Source organism: Dinoponera quadriceps, unplaced genomic scaffold (genome assembly GCF_001313825.1).
Source record: "Dinoponera quadriceps isolate SergipeBrazil2010 unplaced genomic scaffold, ASM131382v1 scaffold3579, whole genome shotgun sequence".
NCBI classification, from domain to species: Eukaryota; Metazoa; Arthropoda; class Insecta; order Hymenoptera; family Formicidae; genus Dinoponera; species Dinoponera quadriceps.
The window spans coordinates 488,079-510,295 of NW_014557637.1; the positions used below are offsets into that span (position 1 = coordinate 488,079).

At 44.8% G+C, this 22,217-nt stretch overlaps 1 protein-coding gene across 14 annotated transcripts in view; it reads left to right on the forward strand.

The window, feature by feature from the left end:
* Positions 1-22,217, forward strand: part of LOC106749331 (glucose transporter type 1) — a 34,155-nt gene that overhangs the window by 5,942 nt on the left and 5,996 nt on the right. For 2 of the 14 annotated variants that reach the window (XM_014628681.1, XM_014628687.1), the window contains exons 3-14: positions 1,370-2,141; positions 7,697-7,892; positions 8,245-8,355; positions 8,983-9,078; positions 9,202-9,362; positions 10,117-10,476; positions 10,644-10,875; positions 11,076-11,288; positions 13,517-13,741; positions 14,441-14,580; positions 16,299-16,328; positions 21,940-22,037. In XM_014628681.1, the coding sequence (XP_014484167.1) occupies positions 1,378-2,141; positions 7,697-7,892; positions 8,245-8,355; positions 8,983-9,078; positions 9,202-9,362; positions 10,117-10,476; positions 10,644-10,875; positions 11,076-11,288; positions 13,517-13,741; positions 14,441-14,580; positions 16,299-16,328; positions 21,940-22,037 (2,626 nt within the window). In that variant the 5' untranslated portion in view covers positions 1,370-1,377. The other 12 variants (XM_014628692.1, XM_014628685.1, XM_014628690.1 and 9 more) reach the window with 12 other exon arrangements.

Sequence of the window (22,217 nt, forward strand, 5' to 3'; positions counted from 1 at the left end):
CAAATAACAAGGTGACATCAAATGACATTTTAATAACGTCTTATTGATATCTTAGCGACGTTATTAAAATGTCATTTGACATCACTTCGCTATCTGAGATATTTTTTCGGACTTACTACGCGATGAATTTGCCTTCCACGTCAAACTATCCAGCGTATCCTAATTCTTAATATTAATAATCCCTATAGGGATTATTAAATTATGATTATCATTTTTATTGGCTTATTATTAATTTTTTATTATTTATTAACTCTTCCCAAAAAACCGGGGGAAAAAATTCGAAAATATTGGTATTATCACACTGTCAAACATTGTTATCCTGCTGTGGCTTAAATACTCATACCAATAACCATGATCGGCTCTTATTGATCTTGTCTTTCTTTCCTTGATTATATATCTAAGAGCTTGTTTATATATAATTTGAAAAATTATTAACTAATAAGAGGCGATTCAACAATTACGTCACATCACGAGGAGGAGGGGTCTTGCTTTACGGTCTATGATGAGGGATGGGGAAGTAAATATCATAGAACTTCTCATTAGATGGCATAATTTAAATATACTGTAAATATGAATGTGTGATTATCCACTTTGTTCGCATTCGTGACACATTTGGTTATATTTGCAGAAATTTTTTAAATTTTGTTTTATGTCAATGATCAAAATATTAGTTTTTTTAAATATTTATTCTTTTAAAAATACAACTTTTACTCATCAAAATTATAAAGTATTAATTAATTTTGTATCACGCTTAAAAATTGTTGAATGGCCACTAATGAGTCATTAATTGAACGTTTTTTGAGTTTTTCTAATGGTCCGCGCGACACGATCGCGTTACGGATCATCGCAATGAAAGAAATTCGACCCCGAAGAGCGGCATCGATGCCGACCGTCGATTCCGCCATCGAAATTGAATCGGACGTCAGAGTTCGATGCGTTGCTGTCGCTGCAGCACGAATCGCAGCTGCGGACACCGCGAATCACACTGACGACGATCCACCGCGTTTGCGATACATACGACGTGATTTTTTTCGTTGTATCGCGCGTATTCGTGTGGGTTCCGCGTCGCAAAGCAAAACGCGCGACATCCTCTCTCGTCGCTCAAGGCGCCTCTCGCGAGGACTCGAGTTTGCCTGTTCCGGAGGATCGAGTCCTAGCAGAGAGCCATGCCTCGATTCCGAACGATCCCGAACCACAGCGCCACACGGGGACCTCGTAACCGGCGCTGTGTAGTAAGTCGGACGAGCGTCCGACGGGGTGGACGAAACGCGAAAGCGAAACGAAAAAGCGCGATAAAAATGTAGCAAAGAACAGAGAAACGGGAGGAACGCAGGATGATCCAGTTTCGCGTGTCTCTCTTTGGACGCAGCTTGAACGATGGCCGATTCACGCGGCTTCAAGCCAATAAACCAGTTGTGGCAGAGCGCGACAGTGTCGACGGATCAGGATTCGGAGCGCCTCTACGAGGAGATCCCGGGCCTCTCGGGGTCCCAGGATACGGAGCCGACCGGTGCCGCCGTTGGAGAGGCGCTGGGGGAGGAAGAGGAGGAGGAGGAAGAGGAGGAGGCGGAGGAAGAGAAGGAGAACGCCGGTGCCAGAGGGAGGCTCGACTTCGGGGCTCAGGTCGGAGGTAACGGCTCGGCTTGGTGGCGCAGCGGCAGGCAAGGTAGGGAGGAGGTCGCCAGCGGCGGTACCGGCCGCAGGAGCAGCGCCGGCAGGAGCCGACGGGCGAACGGCGGCGCGGAATCGTCGCGCGGCAGACCGGCCGATCGGCCATCGGGTGCACGTCAGACCGTCATCAGCAGGGTGGAGGAGGAGCAGTATGCCGCGCGCAGGAGCCACGTGGAGCCCGGTACAGGAGCCGTACTGCCGGCCACCGCTGCCGGCCTCAAGCTGACCAGGGGGCGAGCGAGCAGCAGCAGCAACACCGTCGCCCGGTACTTGCACTCGGCCAACACCAACGCCGCGCACTACCATCACCATCACCACGGACACGGAGTGCACGGCCAGTATCCCCCCGGCGTCAGGACGACCGGTAGGCAGCACCGCCATCATCACCCTGGCCGCGGCTCGTTCAGTAATGAGACGCAGGAAGAGGTACAGGAGGACGATGAAGCCACTCTACGGGAGTTGCTCGTAAGGTACGTTCGTTCGCCAGGTGCGTGCGCGCGCGCGCGCGCGGATGATGATGACGACGACGATGACGACTATTACGACGACCTAGCAGTTACTGCGACTACGATTAGTCTGTCTCCCTCACACTCTCTTTTGCCCACATCGGTGTACACCTCCACCGCGGACGAGTTATCGGTTTTCGCGTTCTCGAGACAACTGCAGGACCCCCCCTCCCCCGTTATACACACCGTACGCCGAAGGGGCAGAGTTGTCGTGCGAGTTTTGTTGATCTCTCGGTAGAACTGCCGCGGCTCGTTCAGAGAGAGATCGGAGATGTGTTATTTCTCTGTACAATTATGAAGAACAAAATTCTGTATGGTTTTTGTATATGTTTTTTGTACCGAAGAAAGAATTACACGTTGCATCCTGGAAAATGTCTACCTTATTATTATCGTGTTGTATTGTAGTAAAAATTACCGCGAAATTTTCGCACGCCGGACGATACCGGAACTACGGCTGAAATTATTGGCGTATGTTGTAATCTTTAGCGCGATGCGTACAGTAAAATACATTATTAAAGATTGCAGAACACATCGTAATTTCAGTTACAATCCTGGCATTACACGATTTTGTGCCAAGTATCGCTACGATATTTTTTCCATGTATGTCATTATTCGGGGCTCACATGATTGGTTCTGAAGCTGCTGATCCTCAGCACCCCCGGGCCGGACGCGGTCCAGTTGTCGAAAGACCAACGAGGCTCCTATGACAACCCGATGTGAAACACAAGTTACATTTATCGAGGACGATTGGCGTCGCCACCGATGTCTCTAAGAATTATCTGGATTGTCGGACGTAACAGCGCCGATGGCAGTTGGCGGAGGAGCCGTGCCCATCGCGCGAACCTCGCCAACTCTATCGGCGTCTCCCTGACTGTTGCAAACTGTTGCTCGCGATCGGACGAAAATCCGCGCGCTCACGACGTCCCGCTTAGTAGGGCTACTTTTATTTGTTCCTTTTTTTACGTAGAGGACACAATTGCTTTCTTCGTGTTGGAATGATCGTTACGAACGACATCGCGGTTCTCTCGCATCGACGTCGAACGACCAATGAGCCGAAGGCTCGCGCGTTCGAAACATTTCTGTTACACCGTTCGCACGCGTGTTCGCCGGCACGTCGAGCTCCTCCACGGGTCTCCTTCGTGTGTACGGCGAGGTAACGCGCGAAATGAAGTAAATTAACGCGACGTGTCCTGTCTCTCCCACTCGCCCATCCGACCGGAGGCCGTGGAGGATTAACTCGGCGGACATTGCGAGCGGGTTGTTCACGAATTTGTACTTGAAATATTATTCTACCATAGTCTAGCCTTTAGAATTCTGTATTGATCTTTCATCATCGTAGTGACCTCTTTTTAGGGTCTTGTATAGAAACCATACTTTACTCTTTCCACGACGAGTGAAGCGTAGAAAGTTTTCTTAGTCTCTCTATACCTATGTCTCAATTCTCGAGCTGGCATGATAGAGTCGCCATTACTCGAACACCCTCCTCCCGATTGACTCTCGTTGTTTCCGATCATCATCACCAGCGACGAACGGACGTGGAGTCTTCGAACGTGCCTACGCTACTCTTGACTCGCGCGATCCAAGTGATCATTCACCTCGCCGGAGAGTCACGACGAACAAAGTCGCTCGGTAACAACGGTTGGAAGGGAGCGTCGCGAGTGATTCTGCGCGGGTGCAGTCTCGAGGCAGGGTAGAACGAGTCACACGAGTGACTACTTGTCATTCTTGCTGCTACAACTCGAGGACCCTCCGTCCTCACGCGCGATTCGGTTATTCCGACATACTCGTGCTCGCCCGCCGGTTCGTGTAACAGAGGCTCCGCCGTGCTAACATTAACAGTCACGGTCCTTTGAATCTCACGAGTGACTTAGCCTGGTATCTCCGGTAGAACGGCGAGTATGAGCTCTCGAGACTTGCATACCAATCAAGAGGACACTCCTCGCTCTCTTTTATCCGCTGTTAAAGTGCTCCCCTCCCCTCGAATCGATAACACTTACTTATCGATCATGAGCTTCGCTACTGACGAAAACGACTTTACGACCTACCATTCCATAAACATCGTTCTCTCGAGAACCTAACTGTGTTGCAAATGCGTCCAGGTAATTCCGGCCTAAGTGGCGGTGCCTTTAGTTACGACAATTACGTGACGGCGAAAGAAAAGAGGAGGAAGCAAAAAGTAAAGAGAGAGAAGGAAACAAAAAATACACGAAACAAAGAAAAGTGAAGAGAAAATGTGAAGAGAATAGTGTAGGAAACAAAAATGAAACGTTAAAGAAAAAAATGAAAGAGAAAGAACGGACGTTTTTCCCGCTTATCGTTTTTATTAGACTCTCTATGTATCCGAGAATGCAATGCAAGGCTTTGTGCCATGCCATTCATCATTTATACATAAATCACACTCGCTCTAAACCTATTCTTGTACATACTACACACTCTCGGTCTCATAACAGTCGATAATCAGACACTACCGATACGTTGTTATGGTTACTTGAATTTTTTGGCTGCGGCGCTCGCAGGCTTACCACTGATTGCTCATTCCATTCGAAGTCATGTCCCTCTCGAAGTCAGGTGCACAAATAAGCCGCGCGATAGCACCCGTAGAGCTATCGCGCAGAGGAACGTATAAAGGCGGTAATGATGTCCGGGCTTGTATGCCACACACGGGGACACGGGTGCCAACGGGCCGATTCGCGACGAAACACAAATTGTCAGGGTATATGCGCATCGTAATCGGCAAGAGAGCAGTTCCAAAAGTCCGTAGAGCGAACCGCGATTCGCCTGGACGGGGACGAAAGTGAAATCCTCTCGGAATATTCGTCCCCGTCCACGGTAGATTTGCCCTCCTCTCTCTCTCTCTCAAACTCAAAATTTCTGTGATTTTTTTTTCTTTTTCTGTAAGGATTTCAGACTGTATTCTCGGAGTATTTCAGACAACGCTCACTTTCTTGTGTGTGTGAACGCAAATAGACAATCACGAGCACGATTTTCCCGCCCCGTCGAGTGACGAGGGCCGCGCGTGGTCGTAGATCCACGTAAGACGACGCACTATTACTACTATTACTACCAGTAATTACCATTATACTTGTTGCTCGATGTGCCATCGCTGTGACTTATTTGTGTGCGTGTCTGATTCTTTATCACTCATGAGGTCATGCTGATTTTTGTAAATTATTTTGCCGACTGTTCGTTCCGCATAAAGTGATGGGCCATTCAAATTGCAAGCTCGCTTGTGGACGCGGGCGGCTAGGCAGGGGTGAGTAAGCTGGCGGTGCGTCGCATGGTGATGTGTGAGAAACTCTCTTCACACGTGACGGCTCCGTCTCTTTTTAGAAGAATTGGACGTCACGATTACTAATGCGAGCGAATATATCATTATGACATGATTTTGACTGAACCACGACTGTGTTTCCAAACTAGGTAAAGTTTTACAGAGTGAGTGAGATAAGAGAGGCAGGGGCGGGCGTCGTCGGGCCTTATACCCCCTCCCGCCACACGTTACCCCTCCACCTTTGGTTGTGGACCCACTTGACAACAAGCAGTTCAGAGTCAATTGATTGGATTTGGTGGATAATCCAACGTACGTACATATGTCGTGAACAAAGCAAAGAACAAATAGATCAGTGAGAATAAGACGAAATACTGAATCAAGAGGAGTGAGTGGGGAGGCATAGAGGCTACTGTAGTTTCGGAACACAGCCATGGTCTCCCTACCTCCCAGGTACATGACAACATCATCACTGCTCTCTCTCTCTCTCTCTCTGTTTCTCTTTCTTTCATTCTTTTCTTTCTTTTTTTATCTATCTCTTTGTCCCCTCTCTCTCTCTCTCTCTCTCTTTCTATCTTTCTCTCTTTCTCTCTTCTTTCTCTCCCGTGTCTTTGATCTATGTACACGTATCAAAAATAGTTTTGTACCACTTTTGGGTTACGCTTCCTCCGAAGCACGATTAATTACGCTCGATTGACTCGGTATCGTTATACGAACGAACCTCGATATCTCTTTTGGATGCAGAGTTAGATCCTTAGCTGCACTCACCCCGAATGCGTGGCCACGATAGAGACTCTTGAATGCATTAGATCCTCGGTTCTTTTTCCCCTCTCATTTTCTCTATCTATCTATCTCTCTCTTTCTTCCCGATCCATCGTTCTCCATTCGCCCGGACAGGCAGGTGGCGGTGCAATCCTTTGTTTGATAAGTGTACATACGTCCGTCTCTCTCTCTATGTCTATCTCTCTGCCCGTGAACCCGCTATCTTCTCCCTGTCTCTTACTTTCTGTCTCATCTCCCCGCGTCTTCGAATCATGTGCTCATTCATTTCTGCTATTCACCTGTCGCCCATCACACGTTTTTAGAAAAATCTCTCTCTCTCTCTTTTTTTATTATATTCTCATCTTAAGTCACCCTTTCTGCTTGGCTGTGCACATCGATCGATGAGTTTGCTAATTCACCGTCGTTCGAAAGTTTCATGGTCCTCCGTCACATGTCTTTTATACATGTATATCGAGTGCGTGCGTGTGATCAATCATTATTCACTCACTTGCACATTCCCGCATCGTGGTCATTGAATGATCGTACACTGAGAGAGGACAAAAATAGCTCCCAAGAGGCGATATGGTTAGGTTCGCGAGATCCTAAGACTTCACGGACGTAGCATCATCACTTTCCGACATTGTCTCAACAAGAAAGTACATTTGCGAGAAAAGAAAAAGGCACTTTTTTTTTCCATATATATAATACGTATATGTCGCTCTACACACACGCGAATTCACAAACTTCCATCTAATGTGTGTGCACAGCTACGAAGAATATATTTATATTCATATGTACTATATATAATTATAACCACTGTAGTGTCTGTCACCCTCACACTCACCACACACATTTAGACGTGCTTTTAGTGGCGTTTGTATTTTGTCTGCTGTTGTTTTTCTCTGCAACTTGTGACATTATATATATATACTATACTACATAAATATATATTATATATAATATATAGAGAGAGAGTCAATTTTGTACATATATCTCTATCTGTCCACATGTGTTATATATTCGCGTATATATATATATATTTATATATATACACACATATATACACACTCAACCAACGTTCCCATGGCTGCCGAGCTAACGCTGACTCGCCGCGCTTTCGAGCTCTCTCGCGGGCTAAAGGTGTCCCGTTACACCTGTTGAATCGTTTTTTTCTCAACGTTGCACAGCTCTACACGTATGTCTCATAAGTCTCATACCGTACCTTCGCGACGCGACGACACCCGCGAAAATAGAATACATACGCGACATAATAAGCGCATAAAGCGACGAGGCGAGAACGCGTCGCGGCTAATAAACGCTCGCACGGCGGAGAGGCTCGGCAGTTAAGCGCGGAGGTAGTTGGACTCTTACCTTAGGGACTTAGGCATAGCTAGCCTTGATTTGTCTAGTGGCAATATGCTCGACTATGTCGATCCGCTCTACCGTACGAATCAGCGAGATTCACGCAGGGATTGTGTGTGTGTGGGGACAGTCTGCAGAAACAGGTCAGCGTTATGAGTTCGAACTTGAATGCCAAGCTGGACGAGCTGCAGCAGCGGGGTGACCGCCAGCTGGAGACTACCGTCGCTCTCTGCGAGATCCGCACGCAGCTGCAGGAGCTCACGAAGAGCGTAGAGTCTTGTCAGAGCGAAGTCAGCGAGGTGAAGCGGGATATGGTCGCGATCAAGGTACATTATCCGGCGTGTGTGTTGTTTCCGGTCTGTGCTGATCTTCGTCGACAGAGCCGTTCGGATCGTTCTCATAAGCTCGCAACTGCGATTAGACTTCTTCGATAAAAACGGTTGTTGTTTTTGCAGCGAAATTTTATTGATTTGTTATAACTATGATTACTAGTGACTATTGACTATTTCTCCGTGATAATACACTGGCTGTACTTTAGAGAGTGGAATCGCGCGCGCGGAAAACTCTTCACGCCCAGGAGCATGAAATCTTCGCGACGGTCAATGTAGTAACTTCCAATGATGTAAAAATGGCAACTACTGTCTATGCGAGTATCTAAGATGTATTTTTTGCACGCAGCACGAACTAGATACGGTACAGCAGGTTAAGGAGGAAATAGAAGAATTGCGAGAGTACGTGGATCGACTGGAAGAGCATTCCCATCGGCGGAAACTTAGGCTCTTGGAGCAGGTGATTTCTGATTTTGAGCAGCGACGTTTTCTTCGCACTTTGATTTTCTTATGTTTTAAGTTTGAGAACGCGAACTTCGAGTAGCCGTGTCATGAATGCTCGGTCGCACGTTGTAACTTCGTGCGCCTTGATCTCCTCGTTGATATGTGATTTTTATGTTCCGGAAGTGTGCGTGTGTGTGTGTGTGTGTATGTGTGTATGTGTCAACGAAGCAGTTAATAAAAGTTTGCGAAACAATGTTATGTTCCTGTATTTTTATTTTATTTTGCAGCAGTCCTGTTCTTTTACGAAACACACTGCTCTCCCGTTTGCTAAATTTCCTTTCCTCTTATTATAACACATTTTTTTCTTTCCCGAGTATACATTTTTATCGCACTGAGTGCACGTATATGCTGGGAAAATTGTATTTTGTATGATTTTGAAAGTATGTTTTAATATAATTTTTTAATCGAAAAGCTTTTTTCTTCAGGAAGCCATATCTCTATGTGTAGTGTCTCGGAAATCTTCTATTAACACTTTCAATGCTACTCATTCACACCTATCTACAAAGATCTTCGTGGAAAGTATTGAGAGTGTTAAAAAATGTAAAATTGTGAAATTGTAAACGACAAATTCGAATGCTTGCAGGGACTGACGCTTTTCCTGTCGTACGCGATACTGGCTGCCGTTTTGGGAATGTTGCAGTTCGGATACAACACTGGAGTGATTAACGCGCCTGAAGTGGTACGCCCTTTAACATTGGCACGACGCTACATGCGCGTCCCGAATAATTGTCACGAATATATTTATGTACATGTCCGATATCTCTTGCTGTACATAATTCATCGTGCTCGAAATTTCTTGCAGAATATAGAGAACTTTATGAAAGACGTGTACAAGGATAGGTACGGGGAAGACATTTCGGATGATTCTGTTAAGAAATTATACTCCGTGGCCGTGAGCATATTTGCGATCGGTGGTATGGTGGGTGGCTTCAGTGGAGGGACAATTGCCAACAGATTTGGCAGGTTAGTGCATCATTCGACTAAATTGCCCTTCTCGATTTTGATGAGGCGGACCAACGCTTTCCAAATTACAATATCTGGGCACTCTTCCAGTTTTGCGCCAATTCTTCTCGCGTTTCTTTCAATGGAGCATAATTCAGGATGGTCCCAAAGTCAGTTGCTAATTTGATAAATTCGCTCCTTTACAGGTAGTATACATTGAAAATTCTTTCTGCAGATTGTACATGGAAAAAAAAATATAGATTCAAGTAAATAATTGCTCCAATATTTAGCAAATTTTTATTAAGGTCAAGTAATATTTACTTGATCCAAGTAAAATATTTTCCAAGTGAATCATCCAAATAAAATTTACTTAATCCAGGTAAAAATTTGCTAAGGGGTATTGGAGTGATTATTTATTTAAATCTAACACTTCTTTCTGTGTATTAGAACTCCGAGAAATTTGAGACGGTAACCGACTTTTGGGCCACCTTATGTGCGCGAGTGGACGTTGCGATGTTCTAAAACTCCTTTTTCTTTGGATAGTCATGTCTTTATATACAGTATTTCACAAACTTTCCATTAACACTTTCAATGCAACCCGTTTATATATCTGTGTATAAACATTTCCGTATAAAGAGTATTGAAAGTGTTAAATGTGCTCGATAATAACATAAAATGTTACCCTTTCTGTAATTTGGAAGTCACCGGAGAACGATAATCGGGCGAGTCGTGCGAGACACGAGAATTAACTGTGATCTTCTGTTTCGAACGGCAGAAAGGGAGGCTTACTGCTAAACAACGTGCTGGGCATCGTGGGGGCGTGCCTGATGGGTTTCACGAAGCTCGCTGAGTCATACGAGATGCTGTTCTTCGGACGTTTCATCATCGGTGTCAATTGTGGCTTGAACACCTCGTTGGTTCCCATGTACATATCGGAAATAGCGCCATTGAACCTGAGAGGCGGCCTAGGCACGGTGAACCAGCTCGCTGTTACGGTGGGCCTCCTGGTCTCCCAGGTGCTGGGCATCGAGCAGATTCTTGGAACAAACGAGGGTTGGCCCGTTCTCTTAGGACTAGCTATCTGTCCTGCCATTCTACAGTTACTGCTGCTTCCAGTTTGCCCTGAATCTCCGAGGTGAGGACGACTCGAACTGTTGTGCGATCGAAATGAAAAAAGTGTTCCCGAATGGGTTCGATCCTCGGAGGAGTAATCCAGGAGTCCGCATGGCTCCTGGAACGAGCTCCATCTCGAGATTTAGACTAAGATTCCGGACTGACGACGGGAAATTGTTGCGATTTCAGATATTTGCTCATTACTAAACAGTGGGAGGAAGAGGCTCGGAAAGCTTTGAGAAGGTTGAGAGCCAGTAACCAAGTAGAAGAAGACATTGAGGAGATGAGAGCGGAGGAACGAGCTCAACAAGCCGAGTCTACCATCTCAATGACAGAGCTTATATGCAGCCCAACTCTGAGAGCACCTCTCGTGATTGGTGTGGTTATGCAACTTTCGCAGCAGCTTTCGGGTATCAATGCCGTGAGTAACCGCCTCGCGTCTCTTTGCTCTCCGGAATATTCCCAACGAACATGATACTATAGCAATGACGACAAAATGACGTATCATTTATTTATTAATGACATCGTCATTAATACGTTATCATGTTTGCTGGTTTATTCAAATACGACGTTTTGTCGAACGGGTCTCACTGACATCGCGTTATCGCGCTCTGTTTACAGGTATTTTATTATTCTACGAATCTGTTCACTAGTTCTGGTTTAACGGATGAGAGTGCCAAGTTTGCAACCATTGGCATAGGTGCCATCATGGTTTGTATGACGCTAGTGTCCATCCCGCTCATGGATAGGACAGGAAGGCGTACATTGCACTTGTATGGTCTCGGTGGCATGTTTATCTTTTCAATATTCATCACAATTTCATTTCTCATAAAGGTGAGTTGGAATTCCGACACGCGCTCTTTTATCAGAATGTAAACGACGCGCTCGCGCTCGTTATTATTTTTGCAACGATTAACCGTCGCCGCCGGGGCGATCCCGCTCCGGGCGTTTCTCTCGACGGTATTATTTCAGGAATAGTCACGAATAATATTTAATATTATCGATTCTCGGGAATTCCCGTTCGGGCGTCCATTGTCCGGCAATTTGATTGAAATTGATGAACTCAATAAGATAATTAATACACGTCACACATTCCGCGTAATATTCCACATCGGCGGAGACAAAGCGATCATTTAGTTCCACGCGTCGCTTGGAAAAATACAGAAGATCCCGATTTTGCGAATGATTATGCGCATGACGCAATAATATATCGGCGAAAATCTCTTTCTCTCTCTCTCTCTCAATAATCCGTCTCCGTGAGCTCGCTGAGAAAACTTTCTGTGCTTTTCACCCGATGGAGTCGCATCACGGGAAACGTGAATCTGTACATAGCTACTTATCTGTGCTTTCAACACTCTCTCTATGCACCTTGGCGGGAGGTGTACTTAACACTTTGTTCACAGCTGGAGTGCGGCACTGCACCGACAGTGAGAATCACAACTGATATACCTCTTCTACGAATTTTGCATCACTCGACCGTTACTCATGTTAATTTCTCCCCGCCATTCATGTATCTTATAAGTACCGTCCTCCGCCCGCATGTCGTTCTTTTCGTTTGCCTCGTAGAAACTCCACCACCGTCGTGACACGTCGCGACACCGTCACGCGCGGAAAATCCTCCCGAAGGAGGATGCTCGTAAATATTTTCAACGACCGTCGCTAAACATTTTCAAGAGGCACTCGTGATCATTCAAACGGCCGTTTCCAGGTGTCCTCGCCGCCGTAATCCCCGGCAGCGAGGATGGTGTTGGTGAGGACGATATTAAAGTTGGGAGGGAGAACAAAGTGTGAAGGCGGAAAAAGACACACGCGGAAGAAGAAGGAGACGCGAAGACTCGAACGGTGTCGCACGTATCGCACATCGCACGCCGTTTTGTTCCTTTTACTCCGGCTTTACTGGTAGTTCCGCTTTTTGTAACCTGCTTCCCTCCTCCCCTCCCCCTCACCACTGACGACCTCTTTCGTGACTGTCTGGAGGAGACGTTTATACTTCCCGTTATTAATCAGCCTGTGTTCTTTACTCGGCTCAAACCTGTCGCTCTGTGTGTCACATTACGTCGATGATCGACCGGTTTTTAACCGATGTATGTTCCAATTGTAAACTAATCTCTCTCTCTCTCTCTCTTCTCTCTCTCTTTCTCTCACCACGTGTACCACGTCGATCTTAGTAAAACGAAGACCCGAAGGGCGACTCTCCATTCACCGAGGACGCTTTCACGGAAACTGGTGAAGGGTTTCTACGTTCTCAATAGTGCTCGCTTACATATTAACGACCGCGACAAGCAGTACGATTCACATCCCGCGTCGGTTTACCGGTGATCACGAGGAAAGGATGGCGGATTCGGAAGGGAAGTAGGAAACTTCTTACGCCCGGCCTCTTCGAGACTTCGCGTGCGGGTGTCTCGCGATCGTAGGAAAACCCGGCGACCACGGTCGGAAAAAGGGGATTAGTCGCCCGTATAATATAATTGTAATTTAGTTACCAGGGCCTAGATTTTATCTGCGGCAGCTAAAAACCTACACGGAAGAAAATAATTTTGCTGCATCAGCAAAATTATTTTTCTCCGGGCGGAGATGCGGAGACAAAAAGAATGAGCTAAATTAACTAAATTGCAACTGTATTATATGGACGGACAATGTTTACCCGCGGGAGCTACTTTTTTCCCATGCGGCCGGTCGCATTCGTCTATTCTGAGTACTCGAGGTCGAAGCGAATCCTGGCACCCATCATGAATCTCAACGTGCTTCACCGCTTGACGAGGGAACGGTACTGTAAATATAACTAGGCACCGTCACTATTCTCTACGAGATACTTCGCCGCAATCACGTCGCAATGCCTCTTACGTACACAGGATTGAGCTGCGCACCGCATGTCAGTACATTGTATATACATATATATACATACAAGTTACTTTTCTGTGCGCCTATATATATATCGTTTTCGACGCATATGGGTTTCTCAAGTTCTCGATTTTGAGTTGGCCTGCCGTATTATGATTTCGTTTCTCCTGAGGCTCCTCCAGCTGCTCAGGAAAGAAGAACATGATTCTACTGCCTGATAGGAGTTCTTCGGCTATGTGCAGGAAATGATCGACTGGATGTCCTATCTCTCGGTGGTGTCGACGCTGAGCTTCGTCGTGTTCTTCGCGGTAGGACCCGGATCGATACCCTGGATGATCACGGCAGAACTGTTCTCGCAAGGCCCCAGACCGGCCGCCATGTCCATCGCGGTTCTCGTCAACTGGATAGCTAATTTTTTGGTTGGCATCGGTTTTCCAAGCATGAAGGTGAGTAACGTGACCCGATCATCCGTGTTCTTGCCGATTTCTTCTCGAAACGCGTACGGTCGGCGTCATATACGCTGTACTATTCCTTAGACAGATGGTTACACGATGGCTCTGATTAAAATAGTTTCAATTTTATTTATACACATAAAATGCTAAAAATTGTGTAATAGTAAAAAATTTTAATCCAAGGAATGGTACAATATATATGACACCGACTGTACATAGTCGGCAAATCAAAGGTCGCTTCTTTCAATGAGCCTCGCAACGCATATCGTATCCGATAGGAAAATGCATATAACAAGAACTACTAAAAAACAAATTCTCCTGTTGGACACGGAACGTTACAACCTCCGAGCAAACACCAATTACAACCAACAATAACGTTATATCAATGTTATAATTCTCCACTCAGCAATGTAAATGCAACATAACATGCGTTATACGTAACAATTACATTGTCAAATAGGAAATTACAACATTGTTATAATATTGCTGTTGGTATTTACCGGGCTATAATCTGCCGACTGTGTATATTCGCGAGCACGGTTAGTCGTTGAATCGTCGACGAGCGAAGTTGACGCGAGGGACGCGTTAATATCAATTATTTTCCCGTCATTATTCGTCGATGTGATAACGCGATCGGTCGCAGATCCGGCTCGATACCAAAACGGCTGCGTGCCCACGTTTCTTCTGTTACAGACTAGCCTTGAAAACTACACGTTCCTACCGTTCAGTGCATTTCTAGCCATCTTCTGGATCTTCACCTACAAGAAGGTTCCTGAGACTAAGAATAAAACATTCGAAGAGATTCTAGCTTTATTCAGACATGGTAACGACAGGTACGCAGCACATAAGCAACTTACTACCATCCCCAGTACGTACAATAGCAAAATGTTATATACATAGTTGAGGACTTCTGCATCCGCCTCTCTTTAGTTTCTTTCGAGAGGGAATTCTCTCCGGTACCTTATTATTACATACCTATACGTATATATACGTATGTATACATAGCTTGAAACCGCGATATACTCCCTCCTCATCCCCCATCTCCCTCCCCTCTCGCTTCCCTCTCCTTTCAATGTATCCCGTTTCGTTTCCGACTCGGTACGTATTCGAAGTTAACGTTAAGTAATGGACGATCGAGTTCACGTTTTCGAACCTAATTAACCGCACAAGTTACTAACTAACCGTTAATTGCACCGAAGGAGAAGGAAGGTTTTAGAGACTTAGAGATAAATTAACCGTATACACGCGCCGTATTTTGGTGTATGAGATACTGTTATCGCATCCGTCCATGCATCCGTCCGTCCGTCCGTCCGTCCGACCGTCCGTATACATCTGATAACGAAAAAGTGTCTGTTATTTTTAATAAGGAATTTCTCGCGAATCTTTGACGACGCATTTTATACATGCATATTTATATGCATCTATATATATATATATTTATAATTTATTAAGACGATCGTATATATATATACACATATATATATATTCTCTCTACTGTATTATATATACTCTCGGCGGGACAGCATATTACGCTACGCATTTTGCATGCATCGCTGTTTGTTCGAAGCAATAACAGGAGTTCAACTGTGATAAAAGTTTCGTTTTTAAGATGGAGAGGAATTACGTTGTATTCTTATGCGCGCGGACGTTTGTACATATGTCTAAGTAGAACGTTATTATTATCGTGGATCTCACACTGAAAATCTCATCACGCCGCGCTTGGTTTCTTATTTTTTTTTTTCTTCGGTCGCAAACGATATCTTCGCGAATTCCTTCTTTTTTCTTTCTCATTTCGTCAAGCTATCGGAAGAGACGTTCGATTTTGCATATACTTATTACGAATAAGACGCATTATCAATTAATCGATAGCAAATAGAAGACATATCGTGCGAATCATGTAACGAGAAGATTATGTACGAGGAAACAAAAGCGTAGGAAAGAAAGAAAAAAGAAAAAAAAGAAACAATCTCCGTAGTAGGTTACTAGCTTCTGAAAATACCAAAGTAAACCAAAAGAACGTAATTTTAGAATCCTGTCAGTGGAAAATTTGCGAACAAGGTGCTACAGTTCAGCTATCTTGCTCTTGATCCTCGCAGTGTAGACCACACCTTGTTAAGATCACGGAGAGAGGGTCGCGAGAACGTGTCTGTGTTCTGTGTTATACATAGGAGGGAACGATCGATCGATCTGTCAATCGGTCGGTCATGCAAAACCGTCGTAACTAGATTTATCGGGAGATTGCGAGTTTCTTTCACGAGTAATGTAATCCGTGAGACACGTTATTTCCTCGAGTCTCGTGTTGGGGGAAGAGAGATTTCGCAGTCTTATTGTTATATTTTCAAGGCCAAATGAACATATATTTTCTCTCTCTCTCTCTCTCTCTCTTTCTCTTTGTTTAACGTATTGTACATGTATCATTTCAATAAAATCAATTATTTCATGGTTCTCTCTGGTAACGATTTTCCGTTAGTTTCTGTGTTTCGTTACTACGACGTCGACGACTGTGTTATTCGATATATCGTAACTGTGCTTTCTGTGTTATTCGGAGCAGGAGCAGCTTGCGGGACAGCAGACTTTATGGGTGAGTCCTGCTACAACACTTCCTGTTACCTGTGGTGGCTTTGTTACAATATTATTACGAACGTTACCGAATACCTAACTGCATGAGGATAAACGATCAAAGACACCACTAATTACATCCAAAAGAGGGATTATTTTTTATGCATCGAGCGCAACTGCGTTATCACAAACAGACGACAGATAATTCAATCGTTTTCCTTCCCTGCGAAAAAGAAAAAAAAAACACTAACTGCTTGATCGAAGCTGCCCGCCAAGTTTGTCGGGAAGCGTCTCCGTGAAACGAGACGCAACGGCAACTGAGAAGTATATGCGGACGCCGAAAGAGAGACAATTCTCCGTCTGTCCGTCTCGAGCGCTTGACATCTATATTTCTCAGACGCAATCTCCGAGAGAGAGAGGCGATCGGCGATAACCGCTGGTTTAAAAAATAATCCCCAGCTAACCATGAGATTATCATGAAACTTTGGTCTAACGGCCTGGCATGTCGAAACATCTTTACTTACTATCAGCTCATGCGAGTCTCCATCTCATTGCGTAAACAGTCAGGCTGTGACTAAGAGAGACAGATATATATATATATATATATACATAGCTGCATGGACAAGTTGTTACCATATATATATTACATATATATACATATATATATATATATAAATTGTTCGTTTTTTTCTTTTGTGGAGATACATTTCACAGTTTCTAAAAGTTCGTCAGGGCTATTATGTAAACGTCGCCGTCCACCTAAAAGTTTCGCGATTCCGCCCGATCGAGGGAACTCGTCGTTTTAATCTCTCGAATTTCTTATCCACAGCCGACGCACACGCGTCGACTTGCACACTTAATTATTAATCCGTCCGCATTACTCTCGCGCTTCACTTACGCGAGACGGAGCGAGATGCGAGTGTGCGTGCCTTCGGCGAGGCTAGAGAGCGCGCAAGAACGACCGGAGCCGCGTCTCCGGATCGCTCTGTACATAACAGCCCCGATCACTTGACTACCTCCTGGAGCCTTGTATTTTACAGCATGCTCCTTTTAGTCTATACAATGCCCAGTAAATGTCTCGGCGAGAGGCGAGTCTTGGAAACAGTTTTTTATGTCGATATAGTTGGCACGAGTTTATGGCGCTGTACTGTGCGACTGCATGCGTTCTCTAGTGCTTACGTTACTTACTGTTTGGCGTTACGAGCGATTCCTGAGTTGTGTTGAGAGACACGATATATATCTCGACGTTTGCGATCGACGTGCGGACGAGCGGCGAAGGCCCACCACCCCCCCTTCCGACGCTTTTGCAACGTTCTCTATTATATATATACGCGTCGCCGTTCGTCGCGATTCGAGAAAAGCGAGAGAAAGGAGTAAAAAGGAAAAAAAGATCGCGCGTGCGATCGTTCGCGCGATTTTCGCTCTTTCGTTCGCGTCTACGCGCGAGAAAGAAAAGACGAGGGACGTTTTTCTCCTTATTATTTGTGACCAGTGCAGCTCACGATAAACTCGCGCGTGCGAGACGTTTTCTTTACGCCCATTTACCCCCAACCCTCCCACCTCCCTCCTCCTCGGTGATTATTTCACCCTTCTTGTAGTTTTACGAGAATTCCTTGTCCGACTAAGGAAAGGTTTTGCCGAAACATTCGGGGAGTGCCTCTCCCGTACGTCGGGAAGAAACCGGCGGCCGATGGCCACACCACTACGTCGCTTTTTACGCGATGTTATTACGGCGGGAGTTTCTTGGGTTCGTTTGTTCGTCGGGATGATCCGATTAGAAGAGACAGCGTGACGTAATCGCCGTGTTTTGTTAATCGGACGGTAACTAACGAGGATCGAAGGTAATGCGCTTGGGGCTTATTCGCGTTTTAACTCTCTCGCATTATCGCGGGACTCGCTTCCTCGCGAAGGCACATGCCCCCCCCCCCCCCCCCNCCTTTGGTGAAGGGAGACACGGCGATGGGGAAAATCCAGGGCTGGTAGAGGCTAAATATTTCGTGAATTTGCTAATTAATCTGCGAATTTGTTCGTTTAACCGACTAACCGAGTAACCGACTAACAATACGCAATCGCTGCGCTTCTAACAACCTGTGCTCTCACGACTGAATTAACAAGCCGAGTCGTCCGATCCTGTGTGTGTCAATCATTCGATCTTTCTTTCTTTCTTTTTGTCACTTTACCTATCCGTGATACGACCGTGGAGAGAAAATGCAATCGAATACACGAGCAGTGCAATTCGAAGTCGATATGATTGGTCCGTAAAATTATTTTTTTCTTTCTTTTCTTCTTTATTTCTTGAAATACGGGCGAAAAGTTTTGGAACGGTAAAAGTGTCCGAAAGATTATTTAGTTCGTGGGAAACATCCGTGCGAAATTCGGCCGAACATGAGTACAAATTTTAGTTCTACATTAAGATCCGAAAAAAATGATATCGTGATAGAAGTAGTTCTAAAGTGATTTAGAAACCATCTGATTAGTCTGAAGAGCCACATTTAAAGCACTTTTATCGATAAAAGAGGGTTCAGAATACAGTCGTAAGTCTTTAAAAGTTTTCTATTGTACTTCTTTGATGCTACAGATAGAAAGTTATTGTCGTCTTTTTCCACTTGAAGGCTTAATGTAAAACTAAAATTTAGGTTCGAGATGTCTCATCTCCTATTTGCAGCGCTAAAAAACCACTTGTGTTCCTTTGATGCTACAAATGGGAAGTTATTGTCATTTTTTCCACTTGAGGACTTAATGTAGGACCAAATAGACTTAACGTAGAACTACAATTTTGACTCAAGAATAACCGTAAGAAGTATCGGAAAAATCGGAATATATAGAATCGGACGATATTTAGATTCAAGAGACGAGTTTATCCGCGGTGTGCCTTGCTCTCTCGATCGAAGGACATCTTAGATTTAGATCTTACGTCATTCATCTGGTGTGTCGTCTTATCGTTGTGTCATCGTACAATCAATTAGTTATCGCATTCGATTGACAATCGATATGTCGATTTTGTTTCTTTTCTTTTTTTACGGGAAAGCATACATGTGCAGTTTAGAGAGAGGCACATTAGTTACCGGGGCCAATTTAGCGTTAGCTGCGACATACCCGGCGTGATATAGTTTGAAACACGAGCTGTCGATGTCTCATCCATCCGAGTAAACACTATAGAGAAAATGACGAAAGGAAATATTATAGAATCGATCGTTTACCTTTTAGTTCCTCCACGTAGGATGCATTGTGCGTGAACGTTTTAGAGAGGAACGTACGAGCTTGCGATAGGTGTGACTCGCGTGTAAAAGATAGGAAGAAATAAAATAAGAAGAAAGAAAGAAAAGAAAGGAAACAAGCGGAAAGAAATAAGAAAAGAAAATAGGATTTCTCTCTCTCTGAAAAGCAAAGATTCGCAAAAAAAAACAAATTCGATTCGAGGCTCGATGGCCATGTAACGTTGTTGTCTTGCAGGGAAGAGGAGCTCACCACTAACTCTAGCAGGGAGACCGTCCTATCTGACGCCGCCACTGCCAACCATACGCACGATACCGATAATCTATAAATCCTAGACAAACGAGAACGTTAGTAATCACCAAATTGTATCCGCCATGTCGTGCATTCGGGAAAAAGCGAGAGAGAAATGTCGTAGAGACCATGTGTGGCGCGTACCTTGGCCGAACCTAGACATTGACCTAGACTAATTGTTCGCGGATCAGACGAGAGTCCTGCTGCTCGATAGAACTGTGAGACAACTGTCAATCGACACGCGCACTGCATACACATATGTGTATATGTGTATGTATGTGCGTACGATGCGCATTATATGCATACGGGGTGTCCCGAACCTCGCGACTTTCATCTCACCGAAAGACTCTCGGAGCATTTCGGAGACAGTTTTTCCTCATTGAGAATGTCGAGGGGGTGACATTATTCGTGGCGACCTTTAAGTTCTGTCAACTTGACATATTTTTGTAACCAAAGCCCGAAGTAAGGTTCTTTTAAAAGAAAATAATTTCTTTCTCCATTTGGTCGCCCGAAGTTCAGTTTGCGAAAAATCCCGACTTTCCGATCGCTCTGTAACGGAAACTATTACTATCTCGATGTTTTCGCCGAGGTAAACTTAACTCTAATAGCTCGGAGAACTTTTCGGTAAAATTATAGTCGCGATGTTTGGAACATCCTGTATATACAATACATACTTATATAATACGCTTCTCGAGTGTGACCGCTCGTTAGTATTATGTAATATATATACCACGTATATACGAATATTTCGGCATCACCGAACAAGACCGTATAGACTTTCTGTGTTGTGAAATAAATCTGTTTCCTTATTTAATTGCGCACCGGCTTGAGTTTTTTTTTTCTTCCGATCGCGGAATCGCGATCTCAACTTCTCGCGCGTGTCCTCGCGAAATGGGCGCGCGCGAGAAATCTTACGTTGTTAATCGTCGGTTCTTTGATTTCGTCGAGACCTCACGACTCATGTTTCCTCGGATGATCCCCCCATAGGTAGGAAATCGTCTTTTGATCGAATTCCTACTAGGTGTGTAATCTTTTGCGTCACGGGCTGCCGAACTTTGTCGATCAACACCGTTTGATTGATTCCCCCTCCCCCCCCTCTTTCTCTTCTCTTTTGTTTTTCTATTTCTTACTTCCTTATTTTCGTAAGCATACCCATCACGAATTCTACTACACAGGCCAGTGAAAACGCTGTAATAGTACAAGATTAGAAACTGTGAAATGAATCATTACGTACATATAATTAACATTTGTATTGTCAAAGTGTAACACGTCCGCACGAGTACAGCTGTGCATCCTTGGATCCGCCGAGTTATGCGTGGATCCACGGATCTCCGAATCCACAGTAGATTGTAAAGAGAGTCTCGAGTGTTATTCACACGTTTATATATTCTATGCACACCCATAAGAAAAACGTAACGTAACGGAGGCGTCCGGCGATTTAGGGAAAACGTCATTCGGATAACCATCTGAATTATCGTCTGGGATGTCGGCGGAAAATTAGGAGCACTCTCTCTCTCTCTATCTATCTATCTATCTATCTATTTCTCTCTCTCTCTCTCTCTCTCTCTCGCACACAGTGCGAGGGAAGAAAACATCTTTGTTTCATTTCTTATATCTCATCACATTGTGACCGTAGAACGTGCGACCATTAGCGTATACAATAACGATGAGCCTGCGTTTTTCCTTTTGTAAATATCGCCATTTTGAGTTTCCTTTGCATCTATAGCCATTTCTCCTACATCGTATCATCATCAATCATTCGTTCCGACTCGTGTATCATTGCTGTACCAATGAAACTTCAATGAATATCCAGTTCATCTGATCGTGTATAACGGCCGATAAGTTAACGTCAAAGTCGCAAACGGTGTAGCTGGCTCCGAAGAAAATAAAATAGAGAAAAAAGTAACGAATGCGATGCGAAATTAAAAATCGTGGCGATTAAACTCGTGGTGTATTTTCGCGCACGCTACAACACCGGTGCATGTCGAATCGGCGCTCCGGAGGTGGATTCGTGTAATCAGGAAAGAGAGCACAAAAAGAGACAAAAATAAAAAAAAAAAACACAAAGAATCAACCGAAATGTTTGAAGAGGTGGAAACTTGGACAAGTCGCGTGATGTTTTACAGGAGCATGCTAAACTGTGTGAATGCATTAGAGGGACACATACCGCCAGCAGAGAGCGCAGCCCTGATGGTGGCGGAGGAGAAGCCACATCCCGATTCATGTAAGGCTTAAACAAAAAAAAAAACGAAACAGAAAAACACAAAACCCGACCAACGTCATCCGTAAACAATCTGTGGTCCTTATCACCTTCAAGACAAACAATTCTTCGAACACGCAGCCGCAAATTGCGAGATCGAGCTCGGAACGCGGTTTCCTCTCAGCCGTTCGCGATGATCGGGCC